The sequence below is a fragment of the Lepidochelys olivacea genome, assembly GCF_965140295.1.
Source record: "Lepidochelys olivacea isolate rLepOli2 genome assembly, chromosome: 22".
NCBI lineage: Eukaryota > Metazoa > Chordata > Testudines > Cheloniidae > Lepidochelys > Lepidochelys olivacea.
In genome coordinates this window covers 21,479,713-21,507,661 of record NC_140432.1, presented here as the reverse complement: position 1 = coordinate 21,507,661, position 27,949 = coordinate 21,479,713, and the positions used below count along the sequence as shown (strand labels likewise).

Sequence of the window (27,949 nt, the reverse complement as noted above, 5' to 3'; positions counted from 1 at the left end):
TCCGCTTCACTCACGCTCGGTGTGAGGCGGTTTTTCACCCGCCCACGTGAGCGCGGGCCCAGCCCTCGCCAGGGCGGGAAAGCGGCTGCTGCTCCGCGGCCGCGTTTCGCAGCGGCCCTGGGGCGCCTCAGGGACACGCGAAGCCTCGTTTCACGCCGATTAGAAACCGCGCGCCCAGCCTCGCGGCTGGAGAGATGGCGGCGCGTGTGCGCGAAGAAACCGCGCACAACCCAGCCCGCTCCCCGCCGCGCGGTCCAGCCGCGGCTCCGGCCCGCGAGGCAGGCAGGGAGCCCAGGCTGTCCAGGGCAGGGGAGGCTTAAGTGACGCGAGGAGGAGGAGCTGGCGGGGCTCGGGCAGGCCTGGAGGGAGCAGTAGATGCCGAACGCAGACTGTGACTGTCCCCTTTAAAAGAAGCGCGGATGAGCCTGGCGTGGAAATGGCCGAGGCTGAGCTGAGGCGGGAGGGTGAGGTGGGTAAAAGCCTGACTGAGGCGGGCGTCCCCGGCGGAAAGGGACACGCGGCTTGTCGCGGAGTCCGAGCCTGGAAGCGCCGAACAGCAGGTGACGGCGGGTTCCGGGTGGGCTCCGCGTGGGGCGCTGGCAGCGGCGTGGGAGCTGGGGTGGCTGGGGCTGGGGGCGGGGCTGGCGCCGCGGGGCTGCTGCCGCCTGTGGGGTACCGGTGCGAAGAGCCGGCGTGTGCTGCGGGGGCGCACCGGCTCCGCCAGGAGGCCGCTTCGAGGCTAGCGCTGAGGTAACGGAGGCGGGCCGAGGGGCTGGGCCTGCCTGCTTACCAGGCCAGGAGGGGGAGGGCACACGGGAGGAAGAAGGAAGCCGCCATCTTGGAGCGTCGAATCGCCATAACAAGGCACCAAGCGGGCGAGTGCGAGGACTTTTATACTCGGGGGAGCGCAGCCGGCGGCGGCGGTGAGCAGCTTGCCGGGGATGCGGCTTTCGGGGCTGGGCATGGGGGCGCGCGGGCATCGGCTACCTGTACTTTGGTGAGGCCTGCGGCCTGCCCTGGAGAAGGGCTTGGGCTGGGCCGGGCCTAGCGGGCGGCCACTTCGGACTGGGGGTGGGGGAGCGCTGCGGAGGGACTTGGCGGGTCTCGTCTCGCCCGCCCGCTTGGGGTCGGTGTCCCAAGGGGGGGCTGCAGGCATGTTAGGGCACCGGGGGTGGGAGCAAGCGGTTCGCGAGGGGGCGGCGCTGCGGGGTGGGTGGCTGGTGGTGGAGGAGTGGGGCGGGAGGCCGTGAAGTGGGGGAAGACGTGTATCTGGTAGTCTGACCTTGAGGGGTGCGGGGGCGCTTGGTGTTTCTGGTGGGGGACCCTACACTGGCCTGCGGGGTTGGTGTATCTGGGGAGCACCGCCCCCTCGGTGCCTGGGTCCCGGAGGGGGCGGGAATGATCTTTTGTTTCCCCGACGGATGTTGCCGGAGTCGGGTGCCCGCTGATGTTGCGCAGATAAATTTTTAGGGTTGTGCCTGTTCCTCCAGGCTGCTCCAGTCTGGCCGCAAATAAACGCGGCTTATGTACGTTTGTTGTTAAACCGGGGCGCCCCTCGGCTGTGGGGGAGCCGGGCTGCTCCTGTTTTTGCCTGGTGAAATCGCCCCCTTCCCCAAGCTTTGCACAGACTTCTCCGGACACTCAAACTAGAGCTCCTGTCAGTCCCAGGCAGAGGCCCATGGCGATGTGGGAGTGAATCAATAAAAAGTGCTTAAGTTGCTGCGCTCCATTGTTTTTCTGAAAATGAAACGTTCCGTTATTTTTTTGTGGGGAGAAGGATGAGCATATGGTTGAAATTTCTAAACTGATTGAAGCTGCAGTGAGGTCCTTACATTAGAGGAAATATAGGTCGGTTCTGGAGCAGCTCACCTCGGCCTCAGGATTCTGTAGGACTGTTTGCTTGAACCCTAGCAAACAATGGAAGACGTGGTTCCTGGGGTCACTTAAAAAGCACCCCCCAATTTTGTGTTTCTTCATGTAGCATTGTGTGCTCTTTTTAGGCAAAAATCAAAGTTCCTCAGGGAAAGGAGGATGTTTACTGCAAAAGGGCAGTGGAAATGTGTAGTGGCAGCGGCTTCCATAGTCTGCATACGTGGTCAAAATCAAGAAAGGAAATGCTTAGACTGGGGGTGGTGAGCTTTGCTAGTAGAGGGCACTAGCTTTCAAAATGGTGGTGTTGCTTGTCCCTGAAATTTTAGGTTTGTTCAGATTTATTAAATATCGTTTTACTTTCTTACATGTTATACTTTAAAGTTTTGGGATCCTACTGTGGGTGTGGGTTAAGATATTTAAAGGCACTTTGCCAGGTAAAATAAAAAGGAAAGTGGGTTACTAACAACACATTATTAAAAAAGTTTAAAGTTGAGTTTACCTCTTGCTGTATCTCTCTGCTGTTTATCTTTTTTGTTCTACTGTCCTAGCTATATGCTTGATATTTGAGTTGTAACACAAAAGGGAAATGTCTAAATCCAAATAGTGTTTCCCTTGAGTTCTTAAAAATAAAAATATTTTTACTATGACAGTGTCCCTGTAAATTAAAGGTACTTGAAAATGACATCCATCCGAAAATATTTCACCTACTCATAACAAGAGTACCATCTAAAATGACTGACTGACAGAGATTGGAAGAAAGTATTTTTTTAAGATTGCTTTGTGCAGTTGGCAGTACTTCATATACTAATTGTTTCCCTTCCATAGTAAGTCATTTTCTCTGTCTTTACTTTGAAACACAAATAAATAAATAAAGGAAAAGGGAATGTTTGAAAAAAAATAAAAACTTGATTGTAAAACCATAAAAGTTGGCAGAAATATTCAGAATCTGGTTGTAGTACCTGAAACTAGTTTTAACTGTTTTTAAAGTGATTAGATATTGGTGTCCCTTTAAGGAATGTTAATATTTGAATTCTCTGGGTGGATTTTACCTGGGTATGGGGAGGTATTTTATAAACAACATTTGTGTAAGAGTGCAGTAATCAACCAGTGCTGCCTTTGTTTTACATTTATTGTGTAAAATGCAGCTGCTTTGAGATAATGATACTTACTATATGTCAAGCCTGTAAATCCTTTTTTGAAACTGCTATTGATAGGCCTGTAGACTTTACTTGTTAGTAACAATTCTAGGGTTACTTCAAACAAATTAATCTTACAATTTTGTACTTTGGTTACTTTCTATGAAGAGTATAGGTCGTGTGTGTGTGTGTGTTTGATATCTTGTTAGCCAAACAGTCAGCTATAGTTACTTTTCCAATACTCCTGCCACTAACTTTAAATTTGTTCTGTATGTATCTGTTTTCTGAGAGCACCAGGCGGGTTTTCCAGTGACAAACTTATTTTGAACGTAACTCAAAGGGTGTTAGCTCAATTAAAAAATTAAGAGGGAAATCTCTAATGATACATTTGTATCTGAATTGCTATCTCTAATTAGAAAACTTAACCACTGTGAGCATTTTTTGTTTTGATTTGTGAATGTAATAAAACAGGAAGCTGTTTTGATTCACTGAGAGTGAAGGACTTGGTTTCGCTATTTGAAATTAAAGTTTTATTGTTCTTTAAATTGTAGTTTACCCATTAAACCAGCTGTTAAAATAAACCTCTCCTTAAACAGAAATAGAATTTATTGCTTTCGGATTTCCAGTGTTTTTCTGATTACTTCAGATGATTTTCATCTTACTTATCATATTAGAAAGCCCACCCACACTCTCTCTCCCCTACTCCTCCAATTGAGATATTAAAGTAATTGCATAGTGTGCCCACCCCCAATTCTCCCTATAATTTAGATAATTTTTTCACTTCAAGGTCCAAGAGACACAGGCAAGGTTTTCATCTCAAGGCCAAAAGACCAAAAACATCAAGATACTTGATCACGGCCTTGGATAGGCCAAGAGACTACTTACACTTGATCTTAGCTCATAGAGAGCCGAGATAACAGTCCTATTCTTCATCTCCTGTCCTTAATTCATGTGCACCATTGCTTTGTGGTGGTAAACAGCTGCTGTGTTCTGCCCCTTGGCTGCACTTCAAGCTTGGGTGAAATAATCTCTATGACTCATACCTATGTTCCTGGGGTGTAGTTAATATTTGTAAAGCATTTCATCACATAAAAGATGTCAAGAGTGCACATTTTCACAGAGTTCCACATGATGCCATAAAACGATAGTTGTGTATTCAGTTTTAAGTAGGGAAGTTAACTTTTGGTTTATTCGTGACACTTGATCTTCTGGGTGCCTTTGTTTAAAGTACTGAGGATTTGGATGCTTGTTCAGGTGATGCTTCAGTTAAAGTATCAAAATAGTTTGTAATGATCATAGTAATGTGATATATTTTTACACCCTAAATCCATGTATTAATTGTTTTTTTTCTGCATCTTTTTCAGACTGAAGTGAGTGAATTCAGATATAATTCAACTTTGTTAGAGGGCTTTTTTTAAAAAAAAAAAAAAAGTTGTTCCACGGTGCATCAGAGCAAGTTACTACTTTACTGTTGAGTGACTTACAGGTGCTTGCCTGCATTGCAATAAAGGACTCATATATTGAGCAAGACTTATTTATCTCTTCATTTTGGAGAGTCTAATAAACTGTTATTACAGTTTCTGTACTGACTTTCAAAGTTTTGAAGTCTAAAAAGACATCTTTACAAATAAAAACATGAGCACGGCCAGAACAGAGAACCCTGTTATAATGGGTCTATCCAGTCAGAATGGGCAGCTGAGAGGCCCTGTAAAACCAAGTGGGGGCCCAGGAGGTGGGGGGACACAGACTCAACAACAGATGAATCAGCTGAAAAACACCAACACAATCAATAATGGCACTCAACAGCAAGCACAGAGTATGACCACCGCTATTAAGTAAGTATTTGCATAAATGTTAAGCAGCATCTGAAACACTTGTTTGAGCTACCAGGCGTTGGAGAGAATTTAAGATTCTTGTGTTGATATTTAAGTTTTATGTCCTATTGTTACTTTAAAATTCAGTGTAGGCTGTCAAATGAGGAATATGAAGTACTGATAATTGAGAAAATAAATGTGAAATTAATAGACTTTCTCTGACAGATCCTGGTTATTTATCAGTTGTGAGAATTAATAGTTAAGGCATTTTGTCAAGTTGTATACTATTGAAAAGCAAAGGTGGTTGGCCTATCTTAATTCCTTTTCTTCTTTTCTTGATAGCTCTTCCCCAGAAACGTATTCTCATCCTGATCCCTTGTTCAGGATTGATGCTGGGGTGAGGGGAAGATGTGGAGTCTATTGTAGTTTAATATGAATGTGTATGATTATAGGTTTTAATACAGGTGGCAAGTTGTGACATAATGGACCTTAAAGTTACTTTGTTCAGAGAACTGTCTTGTGTCCCTGTCCCCCACGCCACTCATATATACACACACACATAGGTCAATTACATGACATTTAGTAGATATTTTTCATTAAATGCTAGAACTAGAGCTAAATATTTTAAAACTGGGAATGCCAGTTTTTCATTGACCTTAAACCACTCATTTTCTTTCCTGATTGATTTGCAAAACATGATTTAAAAAATGTCTGATCCCCCAGTTTAACACTTTTTTTATACCAGTACAGGTTTGAATAAAGTGTACCTGGAACAAGTGCAACACTAAACCCCTCCCCCATTCCCCCTTCCCAATTTAGGAATTTCTGAAAATGCATTATAAAATGTGGATTTGGGAGTTGGAAATTGGAGTAAAGAACTGTTCCAGATCCAGTTTCAAGTTTTGGTCTGTATAAGAACTAGAGACTTGTGTATGGATAATTATTTTTCTTCCGTAGTGCATGAATGAAAATTATAAACATCTTTATGCTTTTAACTGCTTTAGTAATTTTGAAGAAACTGCCTGCCAGATGAAGAGAATGCAATTCACAAAAGTGGTCCAACATATAGTTTTGGTTTAAATAGTAAAAAATCTTATGAGTTGCTGATAATCAGCTCACCATGTCCTGTTAGCCCATCAGCTGGGGATGGGAAGAGAACTTTTTCTCCTTTCCCCCCCTCATGGTTTAGCATTGTGCAAATTAGATAAATAAATTATGGGTTCTTAATGTCTTTCAAGACATTAGATATGAGCACTTGACGCTGTTTGGAGCAGATACAGGTTATGATGGACCAGTACTGTGTTGTCATAGGATTATAAGAACTGTCATATCTTTTTCCAAAGATATGGTTGGCTAATATTAAGGAAACTAACCTTTTCCATTATGACAGGTTTCAGAGTAGCAGCTGTGTTAGTCTATATTCGCAAAAAGAAAAGGAGTACTTGTGGCACCTTAGAGACTAACCAATTTATTTGAGCATAAGCTTTCGTGAGCTACAGCTCCCTTCATCGAATGAAGTCAGCTGTAGCTCACGAAAGCTTATGCTCAAATAAATTTGTTAGTCTCTAAGGTGCCACAAGTACTCCTTTTCTTTTCCAGTATGTTACTTGTCGTGTTTGGCTCTGAAATAGTGAGGGGAACTTGATGAGGTGAACAGTTGTTGATCATATTTGCTAATGGTTATAAGAGCGAGTAGATAATCTGTGCTTGAGAGTCTCTTCTCTTAAAATTGTCTAAGATAAGAGCAGCATTTCTGGGTGACATAATTATGCCAGGTTCTTTGGTGCATTTACTACATTGCACCATTTAAGTGGATGCTGTTTAGAGGGAAGTATAATGCTCTGGGTTTGGGACTTGAATTCAGGGACTTCTGAGTTCTAATTCTTGTTTTGCCATGGTGGTCCTTGCCTTGGGTAAACAGTTTAATCTCTGTACTTCAGTTTCCACATTTGTAAAACTGGGGAAATAATTACCTCACAGGCATGTTGAGGTTTTGTTAGTTTGTGCAAAGTACTAATTGTTACTAAAATAGAATAGAATTATTTAGGGTTATTAACTAGTGCTTTCACATTGCAGACCTGGTGATGACTGGAAGAAGACTTTAAAACTCCCTCCAAAAGATCTGAGAATCAAAACTTCGGTAAGGATGTTTTAAAGGTCACTACAAGCAATGGGTTGTGAGTGTGAGATAAATTGCAGTGACAGTGTGCTAGCAGTGAGAAAATTCATTTGATCTGTTTTTAAAACTTAATTAAAAGGAGATAGTAATATACATTCGTAGAGATACTTGACAAATATGTTGAAACTCAGGATATATTTTTACTTTAAGAATACTACAGGATGAAGTCTATTAGTGCTTTTGCTTCAAAACGGATATGTTTTAAGTGTGTATGCAGATTACTTTGCTTGGTTCCCCAGTAATCAATATTACCTAATTATCCATGGTTGCACTACACAGATTTTTGTGAACTACTGTATGATGATGGAGGGTGGGAAAGGGCTTGTTACTGCATTTTGCCTTGTCTTTGTCCTGGTTTTATAATCTGTGTAAATTAATTCAGTCAGACCAATTTATGGGGATAATTTGTATGAACTGGTGTTACCGTTCTACTTTCTTAATTGCTCAGGATGTGACCTCCACAAAAGGAAATGAGTTTGAAGATTACTGTCTGAAACGGGAGTTGCTGATGGGAATTTTTGAAATGGGCTGGGAAAAGCCATCTCCTATTCAGGTTAGTACAGAACAGATTCTTTGTGCCACATGCGGATTGTTTCATCTTAGATATCTCCTAGTCAGTTATTGAAAGCTTTTGGGCATACTTGAGGTTTTGACACTAAGGCTTTGACCGTATAATTTCTGAAAAACTTACTTCATACCAAACTAAAAAATACCTAGTAACATAGAAATTTGGCTTTTTTACTTTTTGAAGGCTTGACATATGATTCTGTTTATCGTAGAGAGGTTAGGGGGTTGTAGGCCCCAATTTGCGAAGATGCTTCAAATGTGTAAGTAGTCCTGTGGACATCAACAATCTTTGTTCTTTTTTTATGGACAAACTTAATAGCTCTGAGTTGATCTGAGCACCACAGAGGTAGTCATCACAAAAAATCTCTGTAGAATCTTACCGCAGTTCATCTCACCCCTTAGCGCTGTGCCAGTCTAATCGCAAACCTCTCAGCAGAGGTGGGGCAAAAGGTGACTGAGATGTACTTCGATGGAAGCTAGTACAACCCCCCATAAAGTCCTCTCACTCTCTTGTTCTGATGTTTCTCTTGTTTTGTGATCTGCAAATTATTTTTAGTGGGTGGGGTGTGTGTGTGTGGTGGCTTTTTAACTGAGCACTGGAGAAGAATTAAAGTACACACAACTAGTCCATTTCACTTCATCAGTGGAGAATATGATACAAGGCATTCTGAACACTTATCTTAACTTGGGCTCTGTTATCTCTGTTACTTTGTCTAAGTGTTAAAGAATGGTTTTATACTTTTTACTGAACGGCAGAAAGAAAAATACTTCTAGTCTTTGAGTCTGGAGCTGGCTCCATAAAGGATGTCTTAAATTTCAAAAGCTAATAAGCCCTCTGTTTTCATGATGTAATGGTAAAATATATATATGATCTTGAAGTCACACAGGCAGTTTTCCCTACTACTTTTCCTGGCCTAATCGGTGTCTGGAATGGGGGTTATGGTGGAGAGCCTTTCTCTCCCCATGGTATAGTTTGAGAGCACCTCTCCCCCATCTCCTTTGTTGTACTTAATATGTATGTACTCTGCATATTAGAATCATTCCTGTGGTAGCTAGTCCATTCACTCTGCCTATGACCAGGCTAGAGTAGTAGGGCATTGATAAATGGGATACTGGGAGCAGTTTTCTCACAAGTGGGATGCTGAAATGCTCTTTCTTGATCACTTTGTTGTCTTTGTGATGAGGTTGGTGTACTTTCATGTATAGGTCTTGTAACTCAGTGTTGCACTGGAAAATTCTCCTGTCCCTTATCAGGGTCAGTGTTAAACAGGGCCTATTTTTTTAAAGTTGTAGTTGAGGTTATTTTACTGTTGCATTGCCCTGTGCTTGCTTTTCAGGAGGAGAGTATTCCCATTGCTTTATCTGGTAGGGATATTTTGGCTAGAGCTAAAAATGGAACGGGCAAGAGCGGAGCCTACCTCATTCCCTTACTTGAACGGCTAGACTTAAAGAAGGACAATATACAAGGTGAGTTGAAGACAGGTTTACATAAAGCTCCATCTAGGAACTAACATGAGTAGCCCGGTTGCTGCACACCAGTATTGGCGGGATGGGACATTAGAAGATTGTAGGTATCAGTGTAGCTTGATGGCCTGCAGATTTTTCCTAAAATTGGTGGCTGAATTTTTCAAAGCAACCTGGGGATTTGGACGCACTTTCAATTAAAATTAATCCCCAAGACTGCTTTGAAAATCTCAGCTATTACAGATTTCTCATCATCCTTGCTTATATGCCCTGAAAAAGAAGTGTGGCGTACAGGTGGCTGGGGGTATAAGTTGTGTCTGGCACTATTTAATCCTACACAAGGAATGCCAGTTAACTTACAGTGCTTCAACACAGTGGTATTTCCTTGTCATGAAGAATACCCATGTCGTTTCCATGACGAGTCATTAACGGGTTTAAGAAGGTTTATGAAAATTCTTAAAGTTTACTCATTATAGAGTTTGAGTACACGTGTTCATAAGGATGTCATTCTTTAGTGCCTTTTTGAACTGGGAGGAAGGCAGTATTAAAAGATAAAATGCATCCTTTGTGCTGAGGATTTTGTGCATCTTCTCTTTCAGCAATGGTGATCGTTCCCACTCGAGAACTAGCATTGCAGGTCAGTCAGATCTGTATCCAGGTTAGCAAACACATGGGAGGTGCCAAAGTGATGGCAACAACAGGAGGAACCAATCTGCGTGATGACATAATGAGGCTTGATGATACAGGTAAGGACACTTCCCAGTTAAGGTTGCTGCTCCTTAGTGGCTTGCACAGTACTGCAAAACACAGCATTAAAATATCTCCCTTTCAGCTACTGTTATACTAGCATTGGCCTTTTATGAGCCAGGATGAGGTTTTATGCATCCCTTCTATATTCATCTCTAAGGACTGGTCTGTGCAAGCGTCTAGTTTGCAGGAAACTGGGGTGTGAATATGTCATGTGCCAACTGTCCAGGTGGACACTACTTCAGTGCACTGTAAGTTCTGTAGTGCACTTCGATCTATACCGCTTTGAAACCGGAATACCTCCGAGCATACTACATAACTTATAGCATGTGAGAACGGGGTTCACGTAGATGATTAGTGTATGTCAGGCTACCTTGAGGTAGATTTTACACCCCAATTTTCCACAAACTGTTGGTACAAACAGGCCCTTAAAGTTGATTTAATGTAATTGTCGTATCCAAGCAAAAATTCACCCTAATGTGTATTCTTATAAAATTTACAGTGCATGTGGTGATAGCTACCCCTGGAAGAATTTTGGATCTCATCAAGAAAGGAGTAGCAAAAGTTGAACATGTCCAGATGATAGTATTGGATGAGGCAAGTCGCTGTCTTAAATATCTTTCAATGTTTCGCAAATCATTAACAGGAAGTTAAAACAATGACACATCTCGGCAGGCCTGCTCATTGAGCATTGCTGGCCAGTAAAATTTTCAGACTTTCTGTTGATGACATAAAGCTGAGATTGATCCATTTCTGCATTCTTTTCGGGGTGGGGAAGTAGCCTGTGGGGAAGAGTTTTCAGGATGTACTTGTCTCAGAGACTGTTAAAAGCAAACTGATAGGGAAAGTTTGCTTTCCCCTTACTTTGTTAACCTAACGCTCAGTGGTCCTACAATCTCTCTTCTGAAATGGGTAGCTCTTACTCTTCCATTTAAAAAGACTGTTTGTTGTAATACAAACCTTTCAGTATAAATTGATATACAAAGATCCAGTAGATTCATAGATTCCAAGGTGTCTGACCTCCTGTACAACATATGCCATAGAACTTCCCCAAAATAATTCCTAGAGCGTATCTTTTTTAAAAACATCTGATCTTGATTTAAAAAATCCACCACGACCTTTGGTAAACTGTTCAAATGGCTAATTATTCTCACCATTAAAAAAATATATGCATAATTTCCAGTCTGAATTTGTCTATCTTCAGCTTCTAGCCATTGGATCATGTTCTGGCGTTTTCTGCTAGATTGAAGAGTGTGTTACTAAATATTTGTTCTCCAGTAGAGTAAAAGCAACGTTCCTTCTAGCTTCTCTTGAAACAACTGAATCTGAGTCGGAGGCTGGGAGAGTGGGGATGTGAGAAATAGTTTGCTACATCCAATAGACATTGGGTTCGTACTGGATAATTGGCTGAACTTGATGTCCTAGTGTGATGCTGTGGCCAAAAAGGCTAATGCTATCCTTGGATACATAAACAGGGGAATCTTGAGTAGAAGTAGAGGTTATTTTCTTTGTTTGGCACTGGTGTGGCTGCTGCTGGAAAAGTTTGTCCTGTTCTGGGGTCTCCAGTTCAAGAAAGATGTTGAAAACTTGGAGAGGGTTCAGAGAAGAGCCATGAGAATTATTAAAGGGTTAGAAAACCTGCCTTATGATGATAGACTCAAGGAGCTTAATGTGTTTCACTTACAAATAGCTGACTGCGAAGAGTTGCAAAGAGATCTCACAAAATTGGGTGACCGGGCAATAAAACGGCAGATGGACGTAATAACGTCGAATTTCGAAGTAATGCACATTGGGAAAACGTAATCCCAACTATACAGACAAAATATGGTCTAAATTAGCTGTTACCACTCAAGAAAGCGACCTTGGAGTTATTGTGGAGATATCTCTGAAAACATCTACCCAATTTACAGTGGCAGTCAAAAAACCTGGCAATGTTAAGACCCATTAGGAAGGGGATAGATAATAAAAGATAAAAATCATAATGTCAGTATATACATTTGATGGTACGCCCACACCTTGTATACTGCATGCAGTTCTGGTTGTTCCATCTCAAAAAAGATACATTAGAATTGGAATAGATGCAGAGAAGGGCAACAAAAATTATTAGGAGTGTGGAACAGCTTCTGTATGAGAAGATAGTAAGACTGGGACTGATCACTTTAGAAAAGAGATGACTGGGGGGGGAATGTGATAGAGCTCTATAAAATCATGAATGGTGTGGAGAAGGGGAATAGGACAACATTATTTACCCGAAGGGTAATGTGTAACACAAGATCAAACTCCTAGACAGCATGTTTAAAACAAAAAGTAGTATTTCACACCGTCAACCTGTGTAACTTGTTGCTGTGGGATGTTGTGAAGGCCAAAAGTATAACTGGATTCAGAAAGGAATTAAATAAGTTCATGGGGGGGGGGGGGGAGATAAGTCTATCAGTGGCTGTTAGACAAGATCCTCAAGGTCACAACCCTGTGCTCCATGTGTCCCTAGACCTCCCAACTGTGTGAAGCTGGGACTGGACAATAGGGTTGAAATTGCCCTCTGAAGTATCTGGTACTGGCTGCTGCCAGACAGACAGACAATACTAAGCTAGATAGATCAGTCATCTGACCTAGTATGGCTGCTCTTCTGTTAAGGTGGGGAATTGATCAGTCTGTAAGTATGTACATGGGGAACAAATATTAAATAATGGTCTCTTCATTCTAGCTGAGAGAGGTGTAACATGATCCAGTGGATGGAAGCTGAAGCAAGTCCGATTCAGATTAGGAATATGGTGTACGTTTTAAACATTGAGCAATTAACCATTGGAACAATTTACCAAGGGTGCTGGTAGATTCTCTATCACTGACCATTTTTAAATCAAGATCAGATGTTTTCTGAAAGATATATAGAATCTAGGAATTATTTTGTGTAAGTTCTATGACCTGAGTTGCGGTCTGACTAGATGATCACAAGGGTCCCTTCTGGCTTTAGAATCTATCAATTCCAGTTAAGGAATGGGAAATCTCTTCTACTCTTCCTTCCTCAGTCTGGTATGGCTCTTAAATTGGAAGAGTTGGAAGTGAGGCAGCATAAATTGCATTTCTCTGTATCTCTGCAGTCGAAGTAAAGCTTTTTCCTAGTAGGTAAATAAAGCTGTCCATGAAGCAGTATACTCCAAAGCAAGCTTTCTACCTTACAAGTTGAGGAGAACATTAGTTATATTTCATGTTCTTCTAACTTAACATTAATAAAAAAAATCCAGAATTTGCAGGACTGGTATATATATTTTTTTCTTCTCATCACAGGCAGATAAATTGCTATCTCAGGATTTTGTTCAAATAATGGAGGACATTATTCTTACGCTACCTAAAAACAGGCAGATTTTGCTCTACTCAGCCACTTTCCCACTTAGTGTACAGAAGTTCATGGTAAGTGGCCTCTTGATGTCCGTTTGGGTATGGAGTGCATGGATGTCTGGAGACTTTGCCCTCATGCACATAAGTAAATGTGCATCATGTAAACAGGGTGGTGGTGGTTTTTTTTTTTTCTTGATGTGATTTATGCATGGGTATTCTAAGTTGCATTCTGGATTTAGTTTTGTATCCTAAAAAAACATTAAATGGGAATATTAAATAAACATCCATTGTACATAGCCAGTATTAATAAGAAAAAACTATCTGTGCAACTGCAGTCTTGGGATGCACACTCCTGTTTGGCTTTATCTGTCAGGGTTGTGCTAGCATAACTGTTGACAGGTGATGCATCTCAAATGGTAGGATAGTAGGTTAGGTAAGAAAATACTCAATTTTTGTGAGTAGACAGGCATGTCTTTTCTACCTTAATTTAATTTGAAATGCCTCTTTATTTCAGAATTCCCATTTGCAGAAACCCTATGAGATTAACTTGATGGAGGAATTGACCTTGAAGGGAGTTACCCAGTACTATGCCTATGTAACTGAGCGGCAGAAAGTACACTGCCTCAATACGCTATTCTCCAGGGTAAGTATATTACTGGACAGTGTGATGCAACTAGAACACCAGTCTGAACCACTTCATTTATCCTTCAGAACATAACTAATGGCAAAGATATGCATCCTAGCAAGAAAGGAGATTTTTCTTAACCTAGTGTTTTTATTGTTTAAAAAATGGCTTTCTTTAAATGAACAGTGATATCTTGGACTATTTACTTTGATGCTATAGCTTTGAAATTTGAAGCCCAGGATCTTTTCTGAAAATGCATATTCTCTTGCTGTACTATTAAACTGCAGTCCTCTCGATAGGAGAACTGTCATTATCTTCTCTTTGCAGCCAGAAGAGTGAGTGACTTCTTATAGCTGGAATCCCGGATACATGTTTTGCAGTTCTGAAAGGGATGCATTCTCCTCAGATTTCAAAGCTTTGTAAGTAAAATGCTGCTGCTGTTTAACGCCTCTCTCTCTGTTCAGCTCCAGATTAACCAGTCAATCATTTTCTGCAACTCCTCACAACGGGTTGAACTGCTAGCCAAGAAGATCTCCCAGCTGGGCTATTCCTGCTTCTATATCCATGCTAAAATGAGGCAGGTGAGTGTGAAGCTATACCAGTTAGTATGAAAGCAACTGATAAAAACTTAATACAGGTGTGAATTAGAATTGTAATATTTAGTCCTTCAAGAACTGTAACTCAGAAGTGTTTGTACTGCTTAATTAAAGAAATTGTGATCCTATTTCTTAGCACAGCAACTCAGTCACATGATCAAAAGCACCTTAATTAAAACCAGTTTTGATACACATTTCATGTCTTACATTTTAGTTGTCTTATGTGATTCCATTGATATGTTTCACAATTTTAGGTCAGTTCTCATCATGGGTTAGCACCAGACTTCAATACTGATCTTGTCTCCGCAAACTAGCAAACATTGGTGGTAGGCTCAGATGCCGTTTGTAACCAAATTTCATTTTAAAACCTTTTGATTCGCATTTGTTTTTTATAAATGGATGTTAGAACTTTTCAGCTGCTACTCACTGGTAAGACGACTAATCCAAATACTCCCCAGGCGGAAAACAAACTTTAATGTGTTTTCTGGCTGCTCTCAATATTGACTGTTCATTGATGTCTGAATAAAAAGTTGTTTTTTAGTGGCACAAATCAGACTTCCAACTAGCTGATCTTCACAGCACAATGCAGTGCATATTTGTTTATGCATCTCAGGCGTATCATTTATTTAAACTGGTTGATTAAGATTGATACTGCTTGAATTTTTTCAGTGCTGCCAAGATGGGGCCATGGTTATTGATATGTAAAAATACATACACTACAAATAAAATGAGTAGTGAGTGAAGACTTGAGTTAGCAGAAAGAGACTGACTTGTCGTGCATGGATTTATAACATAAATTACGAATAGATCTCTAAGCAATAAAGTAAATTGAATATTTTTACTCAACAAATAACACAATGTCTTGAAAAAGACTTGATAGTCAAAATATCTGGAATGAAAATAAGTAACTTTTTAAATTTTAGATTTTCTTTAGGACAGCTGTAATCCAAGTGTACTACTAGGAGACCTGATTTCTAATCCCAGTTGATTTATTGTGACTTCTGGCAAATCACTTAATTTGTCTGCTTCAGGCCTTCTCTAAATAAAATTTTGTGTAGCTTTTCAGTACAGAAGCTGATGTAGTTAAATTCATACAAGCCCTTTGGATAGACGCTCTTCAGTTAGAGCACTTTAAATTTGTGTACTTTAAGAGGCACTCTTAAACAGATTGTCCATCCACGGGAATTGCTTCAGTTTCTGACTAGTTTAAATATCTATACTCAAAAGTTGTACCAAAAGCCTCTTTTGTTGAAGCACTTTGTAAAATGGATGAAAGCACAAGAAGTGCTCAGTATTATTCTTAAAGAGTGTGTTCAGTTTTCATTTTTCCAGTGTTTATTCCAGCTCATGGGGGAGAGAAGTAGTAGGACCCATGTTTCAATTTGTAAAAGCTGCTGCTATTTTTTTCTGCTTTCCCAGGAACACCGTAATCGTGTGTTCCACGATTTCCGAAATGGCTTATGCCGGAATCTTGTTTGCACTGGTAAGTGTTTCCTTTCTTTAATCCTTTTTCAGTTTTAGTAGCAAACACAGATCATTTGACTCTACAGGTTGCAACTGGAACCAGACTATAGATGCAATCAGTTCACCTGCTTTTTATCATAATGAAGAAAACTATACTAACCTTCGGTGATCAGAATCTTTCAAGACTATAAGAAATGTCAGGCTGGAAAGGACCTTGAGGGGTCATGTAGTCCAGCCCCTGAGTGCTGAGTCAGGACCAAGTAAACCTAGACCATCTGACAGGTGTTTCTCAAGCCTTCTCAAAACCTTCAATGAACGGAATGCCAGAGTCTGTTCCCAGAGCTTAACTTCCCTTATAGTTAGAACGTTTTTCCTGATCCCTAACCTAAATCTCCCTTGCTGCAGATTAAGCCTATTACTACTTGTCCTGCCTTCAGTGGATGTGGGGAACAGTTGATCACTGTCCTCTTTATAACAGCCTTTAACATAGTTCAAGACAGTTGTTAAGTCCTCACTCAGTCTTCTTTTATCAAGACTAAACACATTTAGTTGTTTTAATCTTTCCTTAAAGGTCAGTTTTTCTAAACCTTTCATCGCTTTTGTTGCTGTTGTCTGGACTCTGTTCAGTTTGTCCACATCACAGTTTGTCTCTCCTAAAGTTTGGTCTCCAGAATTGGACACTGGTCTCCAGCTGTGGCCTCACCAGTGCCAAGCAGAGCAGGACAGTTGCCTCCTATGTCTTAATATGGGGCTCCCCGTTAACACACTCCAGATTAGCCTTTTTCACAGCCTTTTTCACAACTGCATTGACTCATTCAATTTGTGATCCACTATAACTCCCAGATTATCTTCAGCAGTACTACCACCTACCCAGTTATTCCCTATTTTGTCATTATGTATTTGATATTTCTTTCCTAAATGTACTACTTCACATTTATCTTTATTGAATTGACTCTTCCTGATTTCAGACCAATTCTCCCATTTGTCAAGATCATGTTGAATTCTAATCCTGTTCTCCAGAGTGCTTGCAACCCCTCCAAGCTTGACGTCCTCTGCAAATTTTATGTTTACTCTCCTTGCCATTACCCAAATTTTTAATGAAACTATTGAACAGTACCGGGCCTAGGACTGACCCCCCGTTGGGATCCCACTAGATTGTCCAAGTTTGACAGTGAACCGTTGAACTACTCTTTGCGTACAATCTTTCAGCCAGTTGTGCACGCCCTCATAGTAATTCAATTTAGACCATGTTTCCTTAATCTGTTTATGAGAATCATGTGGAACTGTATCAAAAGCATTATTAAAATCAAGGCCAGTAATCCAGACAAAGAATTAAATTTGACATGATTTGTTGACCAATCCATGCTGGCTATTTCTTATAACACTGTTTTATTCTCCTAGGTGCTTAGTTTAACAAATTATTAAACAATCAATTTGTATCTCTGTTATGTAACATTACTGTTTAAATGTTACAGTAAGATTGTGCAAGAACGCCTAAGGTGAGATTTCAGGCATATATATGCAGACTAGGGCTAAATAAGGACAAAAGGCAAATGTTAAATTCTCCTGCCCTCCTCCCCCAACACTGACTTGGAATGTTTTTGAGGCATTCATTATTTGCATATTATCGTGAACCATGTAGCATCCTTCCTGTTATGCTGAGTTTTATTCATGTCCCACCTAAACGATTGTATAAGAGTAATTTATAAAACTGCCCTTTAATTAGTCTTGCATTTGACACATGGACTGCTTTTAAGACATACTTCTTTATATAGGATAATTTTAGAAGCAGCTGAAATATAACAGAAAAAACTGTTTTCCACTGAATGCAGCCGATGAAGTGAGCTGTAGCTCACAAAAGCTTATGCTCAAATAAATTGGTTAGTCTCTAAGGTGCCACTAGTACTCCTTTTCTTTTTGTGAATACAGACTAACACGGCTGCTACTCTGAAACCAGAAAAAACTTGTTTAACCTTTTTAATAACTGTAGCATCTTCCTTTGGGGCCTCTTACTTTATCTGTTACATAGTCTGGCCAAGCTCCTAGTGTCCTGCAGAGCATCCCCATATGTTGTAGGTAGCAGTCATTACCTTACTTCATCATAAATTGGTGTTTAGTTTTTGAAAGGATAACAACTACCAGAGTGCATGAGTCATGACTAACTTAAAGTAATTTCTACATAGAGAGGTATAGCTTACTTTTGCACATTATTGTGTCAACTATTGAGGATCAAACTTGCCTATGAATCCTCCTTGTAATTTAGCCTTTGCCACAACCTTAGTATTTTTAACATTTATACAAGTAAAATATTAATTAGTTGAAAAAGTATGTAGGTACTCTATCTGCACTAATTTTGTTCTGTTACATTTTTGTGGGGGGTTTTAGATAACAAAATTAAGGTGTATTGCTGATTTCTTATTTTGAAAAAAAGTTTTTAAAGTGTTCTGTTTTAATCTCACACTTAGAGAACTGTGTGAAACTGCAGTCCTGCCTTCATTCAGCCTGTTGTCAGGATTCCACACTGCAGTAGTTGCTGACGAGTGGCGTTGCTGACTTCATCAATTCAGTACCTGATTGGAAGCTTGTATTCTAAGAATAGTAACCTCTCCAAAATGCATCAGAAGAAAGGCAAAATAGTTAAATTAGCTGGAAAACAAGTTGTATAAGCCTTTAGAGACTCAATTGAAAATGGTGTATTTTCCCTTTAAGGGAAAAGGGTGTTGTGAAATGGATGCTCAGACGTAGGCAAAATGTTAGAGGAGTTGTTCCTCATATGAAGGATCCTCAATACCAAGTCTGGAAAGCTCGTGTCTTGATGGTTCTTCACAATGTTATCCAGGCCCAAAATGGGTGAGGGGAAGATTTTTGAACAAAACTTAAATACAAAATAAGCAGCTCTCACAGGAGAGATTCACCATCCAGTTTCTTAAACATACTAACCATGTTTTAAGGGTATTTTATCATGCTCAAGTAACCTCTCCATCCTAGGTAGCCTTTTCCCCTAGCTCCTGTTGTACCCTCCCATTCCAGCTAGTGTAGTGGTTTTTGGTGAAATAAAATCCATTAATTAAATGGAATTCTGTTTCAGATCTGTTTACCCGAGGTATTGATATCCAAGCTGTGAATGTGGTGATAAACTTTGATTTTCCAAAGCTGGCAGAGACGTATCTCCATCGTATTGGCAGATCAGGTGAGGGAAGGGAAGTGTTCTTCAGGAAAGCTGTGCAAATAAATAAGTATAATTTGCTACTGCTCAGATTTACTTCTGCTTTTTATTCTGAAGTATTGTGGGTATCTCTCAAATGGCTTGAAGCGAGTTGGTGGGTTGTTTAATTTAATTAAAATGGCCTGTACAAAGATAAACTTCATTCCTTTTTCACCAAGGAAAAGCTGTGTAAAGACCTTCTCTTTTAAGGTGTGTTGTAACATTATACAAAACAGGATTAAATGGTTAGGTTATTGAAATTGGCCCAAATATCTGTTAATTTTTAAATATTTTAATCAAAATATACTTTCAGCCTCCTAAGACAGGTTCCTTCTGTTGGCAATCTAAGAAAACTACTCAAATAGCTGTGTGCATGTGCATTTTAAACACACGCTTTTCTGCGGGGAGGGAGAGAGAAGATTTTTGTTGATACTTGGGGTCATTAACAATAAGACATTACAATTAATGTCTTGACACATGTATGTGTATGTAAATCTTAATACAGGATCAACAATAGCAATATATTGTAAATTAACATTTCCCTTTTTTCAAAATAGTTCAAACACAACCATAACTTAGTATAATAGTTATACAGACATACCAACTTTTTTGTTTTTTTGAGGAGAAGCTGAATGTTTTTGGGGATTGTGGTGTGAAGGAAGTTTCAAGAGAATAGAAAGAAAGGAAAGTCAAGGGGGGAGAGGAAGGATGATGTAGTTCAGTTATTAACCGCTGGTAAACACACATTTGTAACACACACTTGTAACCATGACACTTTTTTCTTCTGTGTATACTCCAAAAATTTTTGTCAGATTTCTGAATGTCAGTGGATTGAAACTTAAAATTATTCATTCCTAGCTAGCAAAGGCACATCAGAGAGGACTCAATCTGTAAAGTATGAATTCAGTTGTGTTTGAGTTATCAGGGTGAGGGAGAATAAAAAACACTGAATTTTGCGTGCTTGCCCCACCCCCCCTTTTTTTTTTAAACAAAAACCTCTGCACACAATTATTGGCTTAACTTTTCAATAAAATTTTGTCATTGGGCAGACATCAGACAGGATAATAGCCTGAAAGGAGACTGTTCAGAAATCTGTAGAGTTTAATTGGTGTATTTTAATATGGTTCTTCTCCTTTGAGGAGCAGAAATGTCACTTTTTTCTTTTCTGAAGCAATACTAAAAAATACAGCAATAAATGGGGATGTGAAACTTGAAATAGCTACAGTACTGATGTGCTTGAGGGTTTGGATTGGTCAGTCTTGTTTGAAACTACCTTTTTATTACTGCATGATCACGTGTAAGCTGGTCATGTGACAACCTACAGACTTGTGTGATAAAACTGTTACTACTTTAGCCTTTCTTTTTGTGAAGGTCGCTTTGGTCACCTGGGCCTGGCCATCAACTTGATCACCTATGATGATCGATTCAACCTGAAAAGTATTGAGGAGCAGTTGGGAACTGAAATTAAACCCATCCCAAGCAACATTGACAAGAGCCTGTATGTGGCAGAATACCATACTGAACCTGTAGATGATGAGAAACCTTAACCATGTGCGTATATGATTGCTCAGAAAGCCACTGAACTGAAGGCTGGGTGCGTGGCAGTGGGGAAAGAAATTGAGGCAGATAGAATAAGTTGATTGTATGGATCACTTCACTTCACTTCACTTTTCTTACCTTTCCTTCCCCTTTGATTTGTCCATTCCACTCTGCATGGTGAGCTGCACTAAATAAGGAGGTAGCCTTCAGACTAGCTGTTTTGATCTAATCCAGTATCTGAACTCTATCATTCTCCTGCATACCCTCTTGTTCAGTAATGTTGTGCCAAAATGCATGAATAGGTGTTGTGAACTCAATGGATAAACTAATTAATGAATGGGCATAGCATGCTTACGATTTATTAATGTATGAAGCAGCCTTTTCCTCACTTGAGTTGCTGACTTTTGTGTGTGTTTTTGAGATAAGATAAGAGTTTATTGCCTGGCCACAAGAAACTCTGAGAAGGGAAGAGGCAATAAACGTGGCTCTCTGCTGAATTTTGGACTCTTATCCTCATTGATTTATTAGTATTGGTAACACCCAGAGGCCCTGATCAAGACACCATTGTATTAGGCTTTGTACAGGCCACTTCTTTTTTTTTTTTTTTTTTTTTTTTTTTTAATTTCAGAATTTTGAATGGAGGTGCAGACCCCTTTGGAAATCTTAGATCTAGTCTGCAAACCCCCAGGTGTCTGTGGACTACAGGTTGAAAACCACTGGTATAGGCAATACAGTAAGAGAGTCTCTGCTCCAAAGAGCTAACAAGGGAGTGGGACACAAGGGATGAGGGGATGAAAGTAAATACACCTGATTGCATAGACTAGCTATTGCAGAAAATGTATGGGTCTTGATTTCAGTTTCTTTTTAGAAACTGGCTCTTCCCAACAGAAAGAGCTGCTATTGGTTAACTGTCTTCTCACAAGCATTACAGCAGAGGTGGGTGATGAGGGAGCTGGTAATGGCCTTATGGATCAATTTGGGGAGGCTGTTGCATGCATGAGGTTCAGCAAGAAAGAAAGTGCAGAAATGGCTGTGGGAGAATCTGAGAAACAAGTGGATGAGGCTAGCATTACTGGAGTGGAGAAAGTTGAAAGGCAGATGCAATAAGGCTATTTAAATGAGTAGGGAGGGGCAGAGTTGTGAAGGGCCTTGAGTGTGAGGACAAAATTTTAACTTTGTATGAAATGGAGTACTAACACAAGGGCTCAAAGGGAGTGTGATGGGTAAGAAAAATGTCTGAGTAGCTGTTTTGAATGGATTTGTGAGGGGCAATGGGTGTATTAATTAGGGGTGTAAAAGGTTAACCGGTAAGAATTAGACTTACCGTTAACCGACCTTAACCGTTAACCTGGTGGCCCCGTGCCAGCTGGAGGAACCCCAGCACTGAGCTGGTGGGAAGGACCTCCACCATGCTGGCAAGGCCCCTGGCACTGGCTGGGCCGGAGCAACCTTGGTTAACTAGTTAAGTTATATAATTTAAATAGTTAAACCGGTTCACTTTTTTAACTGATATTTACATTGCTAGTATTAATGAGGTCAAATAGGAGGAGGTTAGAGTAGGCAAGATGGAAAAGGAGGGCCTGAACTAGAGTTTTAGCAACGTTATGAATGAAGAAATGGAAGGACTTGGATGTTGTCTGGGATGTATTAGGCAAGGGAGAGAGAGATGCCAAAGATGATCCTTGGGTTATGGAGTAATAGGAATATAGGAAGGATGGGCTGATGTCTGCAATGAGAAAGTGGGGAGTGCGGAGGAAAGATGCATTCTGTTAGGGAAACAGTAAGCCAAGCATTTCACCTATTGAAATGAACAGATTCAGACATCCAGGAGCCTACAGTCTTTCCCATTTCCTGATCTGTTGGAGATGCAGTATTTGCTTTTGTAGGCTCCTTGAAGGAGAGAGAAGCTGTGTATGTTAAGGATGGTTTATTTCTGTAATTCACTTTGGTTGCCACTAGAGGTCTCTCTGAAATGGCTTTTAAAAAAAAAAAAATCCAAAACGCTAGTCTCACTTCCCAGCACCACAGAGTGGGAGTCTCCTGCTTCTGCTTCAGCCTACCCAGCAAAAATGTTTGCAGTTGATGAGGTAAATCCCTCATGTTTGTTGTTTGGAATTGTAGTGCTAGTTAACGTACCCTGAGGTTATAATTTAGCAACATAGACCTTCAGAGACTGTGGATACTTGATTCCACCTCCTCAGTCATTGTACTATGTTTCCTATAGATGATAAAAAAGAGAGTCAATTCTTTTGTTTCTGGAAGCAGGAACCAAAACATTGATCAGGAATTTTAATGGATCTCTGAAACAATGCATAATCTGTTTGTTCTAGAAAGAGCTGCACCCTGAAACTAGATATAGGAGGAGACTATTTAACTTCATTAAACTACGCCAAGGAAAAATTAACCATTTGTTTCCTCACTGGAAATATTGAAGGGGAAACTAATAATTCTAATCAAGCCAGGCTAACTTGTACCCACTGTGTGGCTGGCAGAGCAGACTCCTTTTTGAAGGAAAAAGTTGGTGGCTAATGGTAATATTGTAACTTAGAGATTTAGCGTACAGGAATTGGTTAATTTTAGAATGCCTTCAGAAGAGAGTGTGGTGCTAGCATACCTCGTAGAGCTGCCATTGAGAGCCACTGACTGCGGAAAGTGTGTGTTGTGGGTAGTCTGAGGCATGGAAGTGTAGCCTGCACTTGTGATTTGGGTGCTTGAGATACAGGAGGCTTTCAGAGTTGTAAATAAATTATTCTGAAATCTTTGATTAAAGAGCTTAGCCACTTAACCAAACGATGGCTTCCTATTTTTTTAAAGGAAAGTTCCTTTTTTCCATGCATTCATCTTTTGGGCTGTTCCCTTTCCATCACCCAGTATGAGTGGCAGCTTCCTGTTTTGTTACTTTATTCGACACTTAGGTTTGCTATAAAAGCAGTCATCAACATATATGCTATAGCCTTTCATTTAGTAGGGAATGTTCGGCTTGTATAACTTTCAAGCAAAGTGAACAGAACTTCAGTTAGCTTTAAAAGCTGCTAAATCATAAAACTGAATTACTTTTCTGTATTTTCTTCCTAGCTTTTTTAAAACAATTTTAGAGAAAACTAACTGCAGGATCTTTGGTTTTTAGGCTTTGATTACAAACACCAGAAGCTGAAGCCCCTTGATCCAGATCTGTGACACATCGTTTCTTTGGGGATATCCTTCTCTTTTTGGGTTTTTCGTCTTCTTTTCATTTTGGAACTATGAAGACTAAAGAGCTCAGACATATTTTCTTTTCTTTTTAAATTTGGCAACAAGGAAGAAAGAAGATAAAAGAAGGAATACTTTTGTTTTTTCACTTGTTTGCACTGTGTGCTGATTGAACATTAGTTGCACTAAACTGCTGGTTTTAAAAATTTTTCTTTTGGGGGGGGGGGGCGCAGGGGCAGCGGCAGCAAGGGAAGAAGAGAAACCCTGAAAAGAGAAGAAACTTGATGAACAGAAGTTTGTCTGCAATTTCAAATTCTCCAACAGCTGACTGAGTGCATTTCAACTTCTCCCTGGTTACTCATCCGTTTTTAAGCTAAACAGCTTGTTACTTATTCGTGCAAAGTGCCTTATGCTATGAGACCATTCAGAATATCACCTTTCAGATACAGCCCGTGGAATCAACAGCTTTTTTTCTTTCCAGGTCAAAAGTTCCCAACCCGTCTCTTGCCCTCCCCCCACAATAGTCAAGCCCAGGGTTGCGAGATGAAACTATCAGTAATGTAACACTTTTTTTGTTTAACTTTTTGTTAAATTGGAGGAGTTGATATGCAACTGCAGTTCACCCACACTGTAAATACATGTATTTAAAACAAAAACCGCTAAAAATCTGGGCTGATTAGGTGCAACATCATAGCTCTAGAAGGAAAGAGCAGCCTATCATCTTTTGCAGGAGCCATATGAAAAGCTCGTATGCTCTAGCAGAACACTAAAGACTGGTTTCCATAAGTCTCCATTAGTAGTTATAGCACTTGATATGTAGACTTATTTCAGAACCGTGGCCCTCTTTCCTCTGGCACAGTGTCCCATTGAAAATTGGATGTGTATACTTGTATAAACTTGTAAATACGTTTTTTCTGTTTTGGGTTCATATATAACTTTTTTTTTTTAATGAAAGTTGCTGGGGCTAAAGGGATTAGACTGATTATGGGAGCAGCTAAAGGTGAGAGGGGCTCAGTTTTCTGCAACACTAAACATCTGAAAAGTGCTCTGACCGCTATGAAGAGCAGGCCTAGACAAGTGTCCCTTGTCAGGGTGGGTTTGCTCTGGTGCTTGCAATATTGTCTTGTGCCACTCTTTTTGGAAAAGATTACTTGTTGGGTTGGAAAAGCCTCAAACACTATAGCTTAACTTGTTTGAGGTACTCTTTGATTTCCCTCTTAAAATTCCAGGAACTTTACAAGCTCTGAGGGCAAAGACCTGTGTTCCACCTTGGCATGAGGGAAATCCAGTAGCTATTAGTGTAGCTGAGCAGAACATTGGTGTGAATTTGGGTTTAAAAGAAACAATACAAAACCAACTTACATACATAAACTGACAGTTCTGGAGCTTTCTTGGGTGTTTCACCTCCTGCAGCATTGTGCATACTCTGCCCAGAACAACCTTTATATAGATTTGAGCAGGAAAAAGCAAATCCTTTAACTTGTTAACTTTGAAGGCACAGAAAGCTGCTTGCCATCTTCTGTTTTTTGGCATGAACTGCTGTCTGTCATTCTGCGTTGTATATTACTGGAGAATGCTTTATGGTCAAGTAGTGTTGCTTTAAATTGTGCCCCTCCCAACATGCTTGATGTTTGGCCTGATCTACAGGCAAAAGGAGTGAGACAAATCAAAACCAGTAAACTTTTTTTTTTAATTTCCTTTTGGCCTGTTCAACTACAGTTTGTCAGGAGGCACCTGGATGAAAGCAATCCCTTTTGGTCAGTTGTACTTTGCATATACCGATGCTGTACTCACACTGTGCTTGTTTACCTGAATATGGATATGGGAATTAATAATTTCTCTCCATTTTGACTATAAAAAGTGAAATTGCTTTTTGTTGGGTTTTTTTGGGGGGGTGGGGGGGCCAGATTTATCCATCCAACTCCTTGAGGATCAGAAATAGAGCCAGGTGCCTCCTGGTGACAACTTTCAAGGTGAAAAGTGTGGGGGTTTTTTTTTCCCCCTAATCTACAGTGACTCTGTAATAACTGTAGCAAAAGCTGCACTAAAGTACAAACTCGAGCTTGGTCACAGGCACTCTGTGAGCCACTTATTAAGTTGGTAGGTACCAAATGTAAACAAGTAGTTTTGGGGTGCTTTTTAGCGGAGGGAGGGAGTTTGTGGGTGATAAATTTTGACCAAAAGTAAAATCTTGCTCTTGTACTGCAGCCAGTGTATGATTTTTTTTCTTTCAGTGAGACAGAAGAGGGATCATTTTAGTGAAACAAATATAAAAAGAAAAGTGTAAATAAAAATTATCTTATGACAGAGCATGCACATGCAACGAGAAAAGGATAGCCGTGCTGAGAGTCAAAAGTGCGTGCTCTGCCTGGATTTGTGGTAGGTTAGCCTGGTGCCATGTTCTGATGGTCCCTCTTGAAGCACAGAATTTTTAAATTGAAAGTATTAAAGTCTGCCTCTGAGGATTGGCACTTACCTAGACTATCAGGGGCACCATTTTTAGGTGGCTTTCTCTAGAGGAAGGAAGCAGTCTGATTCTGGTGCTAATAGGCTATCTCTAAAATGTATATGAACTTGCAAAAGGAAAGATGCTCCAAATGACTAGGCAAATCCTAGTCTTTATTTCTCCCTCATGAAGGAGTGTGTAAAACTTGACCGTCGGGTTTCTTCTGGCTTCTTATTTTTACAGACTACTTGCCAACATTTCCATGTATTCATTATTTCAGAGCAAATACCTGCTTTTAATAATCCCCAGGTCAAACATTTGTTCTGTGATCAAGTTCTTAATGGGATATTGAGAATTTTACATGCTTTTCCATATTTTTTTCCCCCAAGAAGGCAAAAAAATACATTAACCTATAAATCTGATATTAGATTCTGTATCTTAAATCCCACAAGTGGAAGGAGGTGGTAGTGAAATGGCACAAGTCTGTAGCCAGTTGAATTGTGACTAAAAATCTAGACTGGCTTTTCAAAGTGTGTTGTACAAATGCACTGCTGTAGCTGGAGGGTTTCGCCAAGGGGAGCGGGGGTGGGTTGGTCTTAAATATTTTCATTTCCAGAATGAGATGGGAGCATCTTTCCTTTGCCTTCTGCTTTGTGTCTTTATATGGAGCAGGGTGAGAACATGAAAGCTTGACACAAAGACCTTACATATGTTGGCATCAAATCATCTCATTCTGACTAACTTTGTTCTTTATTTTAGTGTTGGGGAGGGTGTCTGCACCAAGGATTTAGAAATGTTTCAGATGGTCGTATTCCATCAGTGACTGACATAATGCTGCCATGAAGAGACCATCATTCAGCCTTTGTGTTAAAAGCGCTGTTCTAGTTAGTTTTTTTACAAACATATGAACTTCTGTCTCTTAATGCTAGGAGTCTGATTCTATTGGTGTACTATCCATTGCCGGCAATGGACTTGATAATGCTGCCAGTGCCAAGGAGCTTATTGGTTCATGGGAACAGAGTGAACTCTGGTCTCAGGGACTAGAATAGTGTTGCTGCCACGGCAAAAGTTTGGTAAAATTAGTCCAAGCCAAGAACATTTGGATGCCATGACCGTTTTAGTCCAATTTTAAACCAAGACTTCTCTTTACAACAAATACATGGTCTCTGGAGTGAAAAGTATGTCAGACCGATGAAAAATCGGTACATGAGTAGGGTAGTATGCCTTGTAGCTTTGCTCCCGTCACTGTTCTGCAGCTTAAAGTGTTCCCCTATTTGAAGCATTGTTAAATTCTTGTGTAGACAGAAATGGGGATGGGAGTGGGGAGGGATAGGGTATACTAAGATACAGGCTTGCTGTATTTTAACCATTAATTGTGGGGAAGGGGTGTCTGGAGAAAAATAGTCACTGTTCCCTTTATTGAAACAAACTGGAACTTATTTAAAATAAAAGTTTTTTGTTTGCAATTCAAATAAGTTTATAATCCATTGGTCCCCTGTTAAAAGGGCTGTGTTCCACTGATAAGTGAACAGGGTGGACTAGAACTTGGAACATTCAAGGGAGGGAGGGGAAAAATTGGCTTTTTGTTTAATTGGCAAACTGTCCAGTGGAGCTGAGTTTTCCTTGGGAATGTGTATATCTGTATGTACATGCGTGTGATGGAAGGCTGTGACTATGTGAAAATCTTCACTGAGTTCAGAGTACAGAAAAGATGAATGGTAAAATCCTGATTTTGTTGATTAAGCTCAATAAATGCTCACTGGAACTCCA

General features: G+C 40.3%; 2 protein-coding genes across 4 annotated transcripts in view; one reads left to right on the top strand and one right to left on the bottom strand.

Annotated features, from left to right (window-relative positions):
* The window catches only part of CXCR5 (C-X-C motif chemokine receptor 5), a gene marked incomplete at its 5' end in the record, with an annotated part of 31,425 nt that extends 30,269 nt beyond the window's left edge, over window positions 1-1,156 (bottom strand). The window contains one exon of the mRNA XM_084611657.1: window positions 791-1,156. Within this exon, the coding sequence (XP_084467783.1) occupies window positions 791-1,156 (366 nt within the window). The remainder of the gene's footprint in view (window positions 1-790) is intronic.
* Window positions 60-27,949, top strand: DDX6 (DEAD-box helicase 6). 3 transcript variants are annotated; one of them, XM_084611675.1, is made up of 14 exons: window positions 60-469; window positions 4,373-4,843; window positions 6,899-6,962; window positions 7,450-7,554; window positions 8,906-9,035; window positions 9,632-9,778; window positions 10,282-10,380; window positions 13,069-13,187; window positions 13,630-13,758; window positions 14,205-14,321; window positions 15,756-15,819; window positions 18,889-18,990; window positions 20,377-20,556; window positions 23,672-27,949. In XM_084611675.1, the coding sequence occupies exons 2-13, from the start codon at window positions 4,644-4,646 to the stop codon at window positions 20,550-20,552; spliced, it is 1,452 nt and encodes a 483-aa protein (XP_084467801.1). In that variant the 5' UTR covers window positions 60-469; window positions 4,373-4,643; the 3' UTR covers window positions 20,553-20,556; window positions 23,672-27,949. The 3 variants fall into 3 exon arrangements, with proteins under 3 accessions (XP_084467801.1, XP_084467800.1, XP_084467799.1); XM_084611674.1 differs by lacking the exon at window positions 60-469 and adding an exon at window positions 500-560; XM_084611673.1 differs by lacking the exon at window positions 60-469 and adding an exon at window positions 798-923.

Coding starts and splice junctions, on each gene's coding strand:
- DDX6 (XM_084611675.1), top strand. CDS start 4,644: ATGAGCACGGCCAGAACAGAGAACCCTGTTATAATGGGTCTATCCAGT. Junction 7,555..8,905: donor AAAAGCCATCTCCTATTCAG/GTTAGTACAGAA, acceptor CTTGCTTTTCAG/GAGGAGAGTATTCCCATTGC. Junction 9,036..9,631: donor AAAGAAGGACAATATACAAG/GTGAGTTGAAGA, acceptor CTTCTCTTTCAG/CAATGGTGATCGTTCCCACT.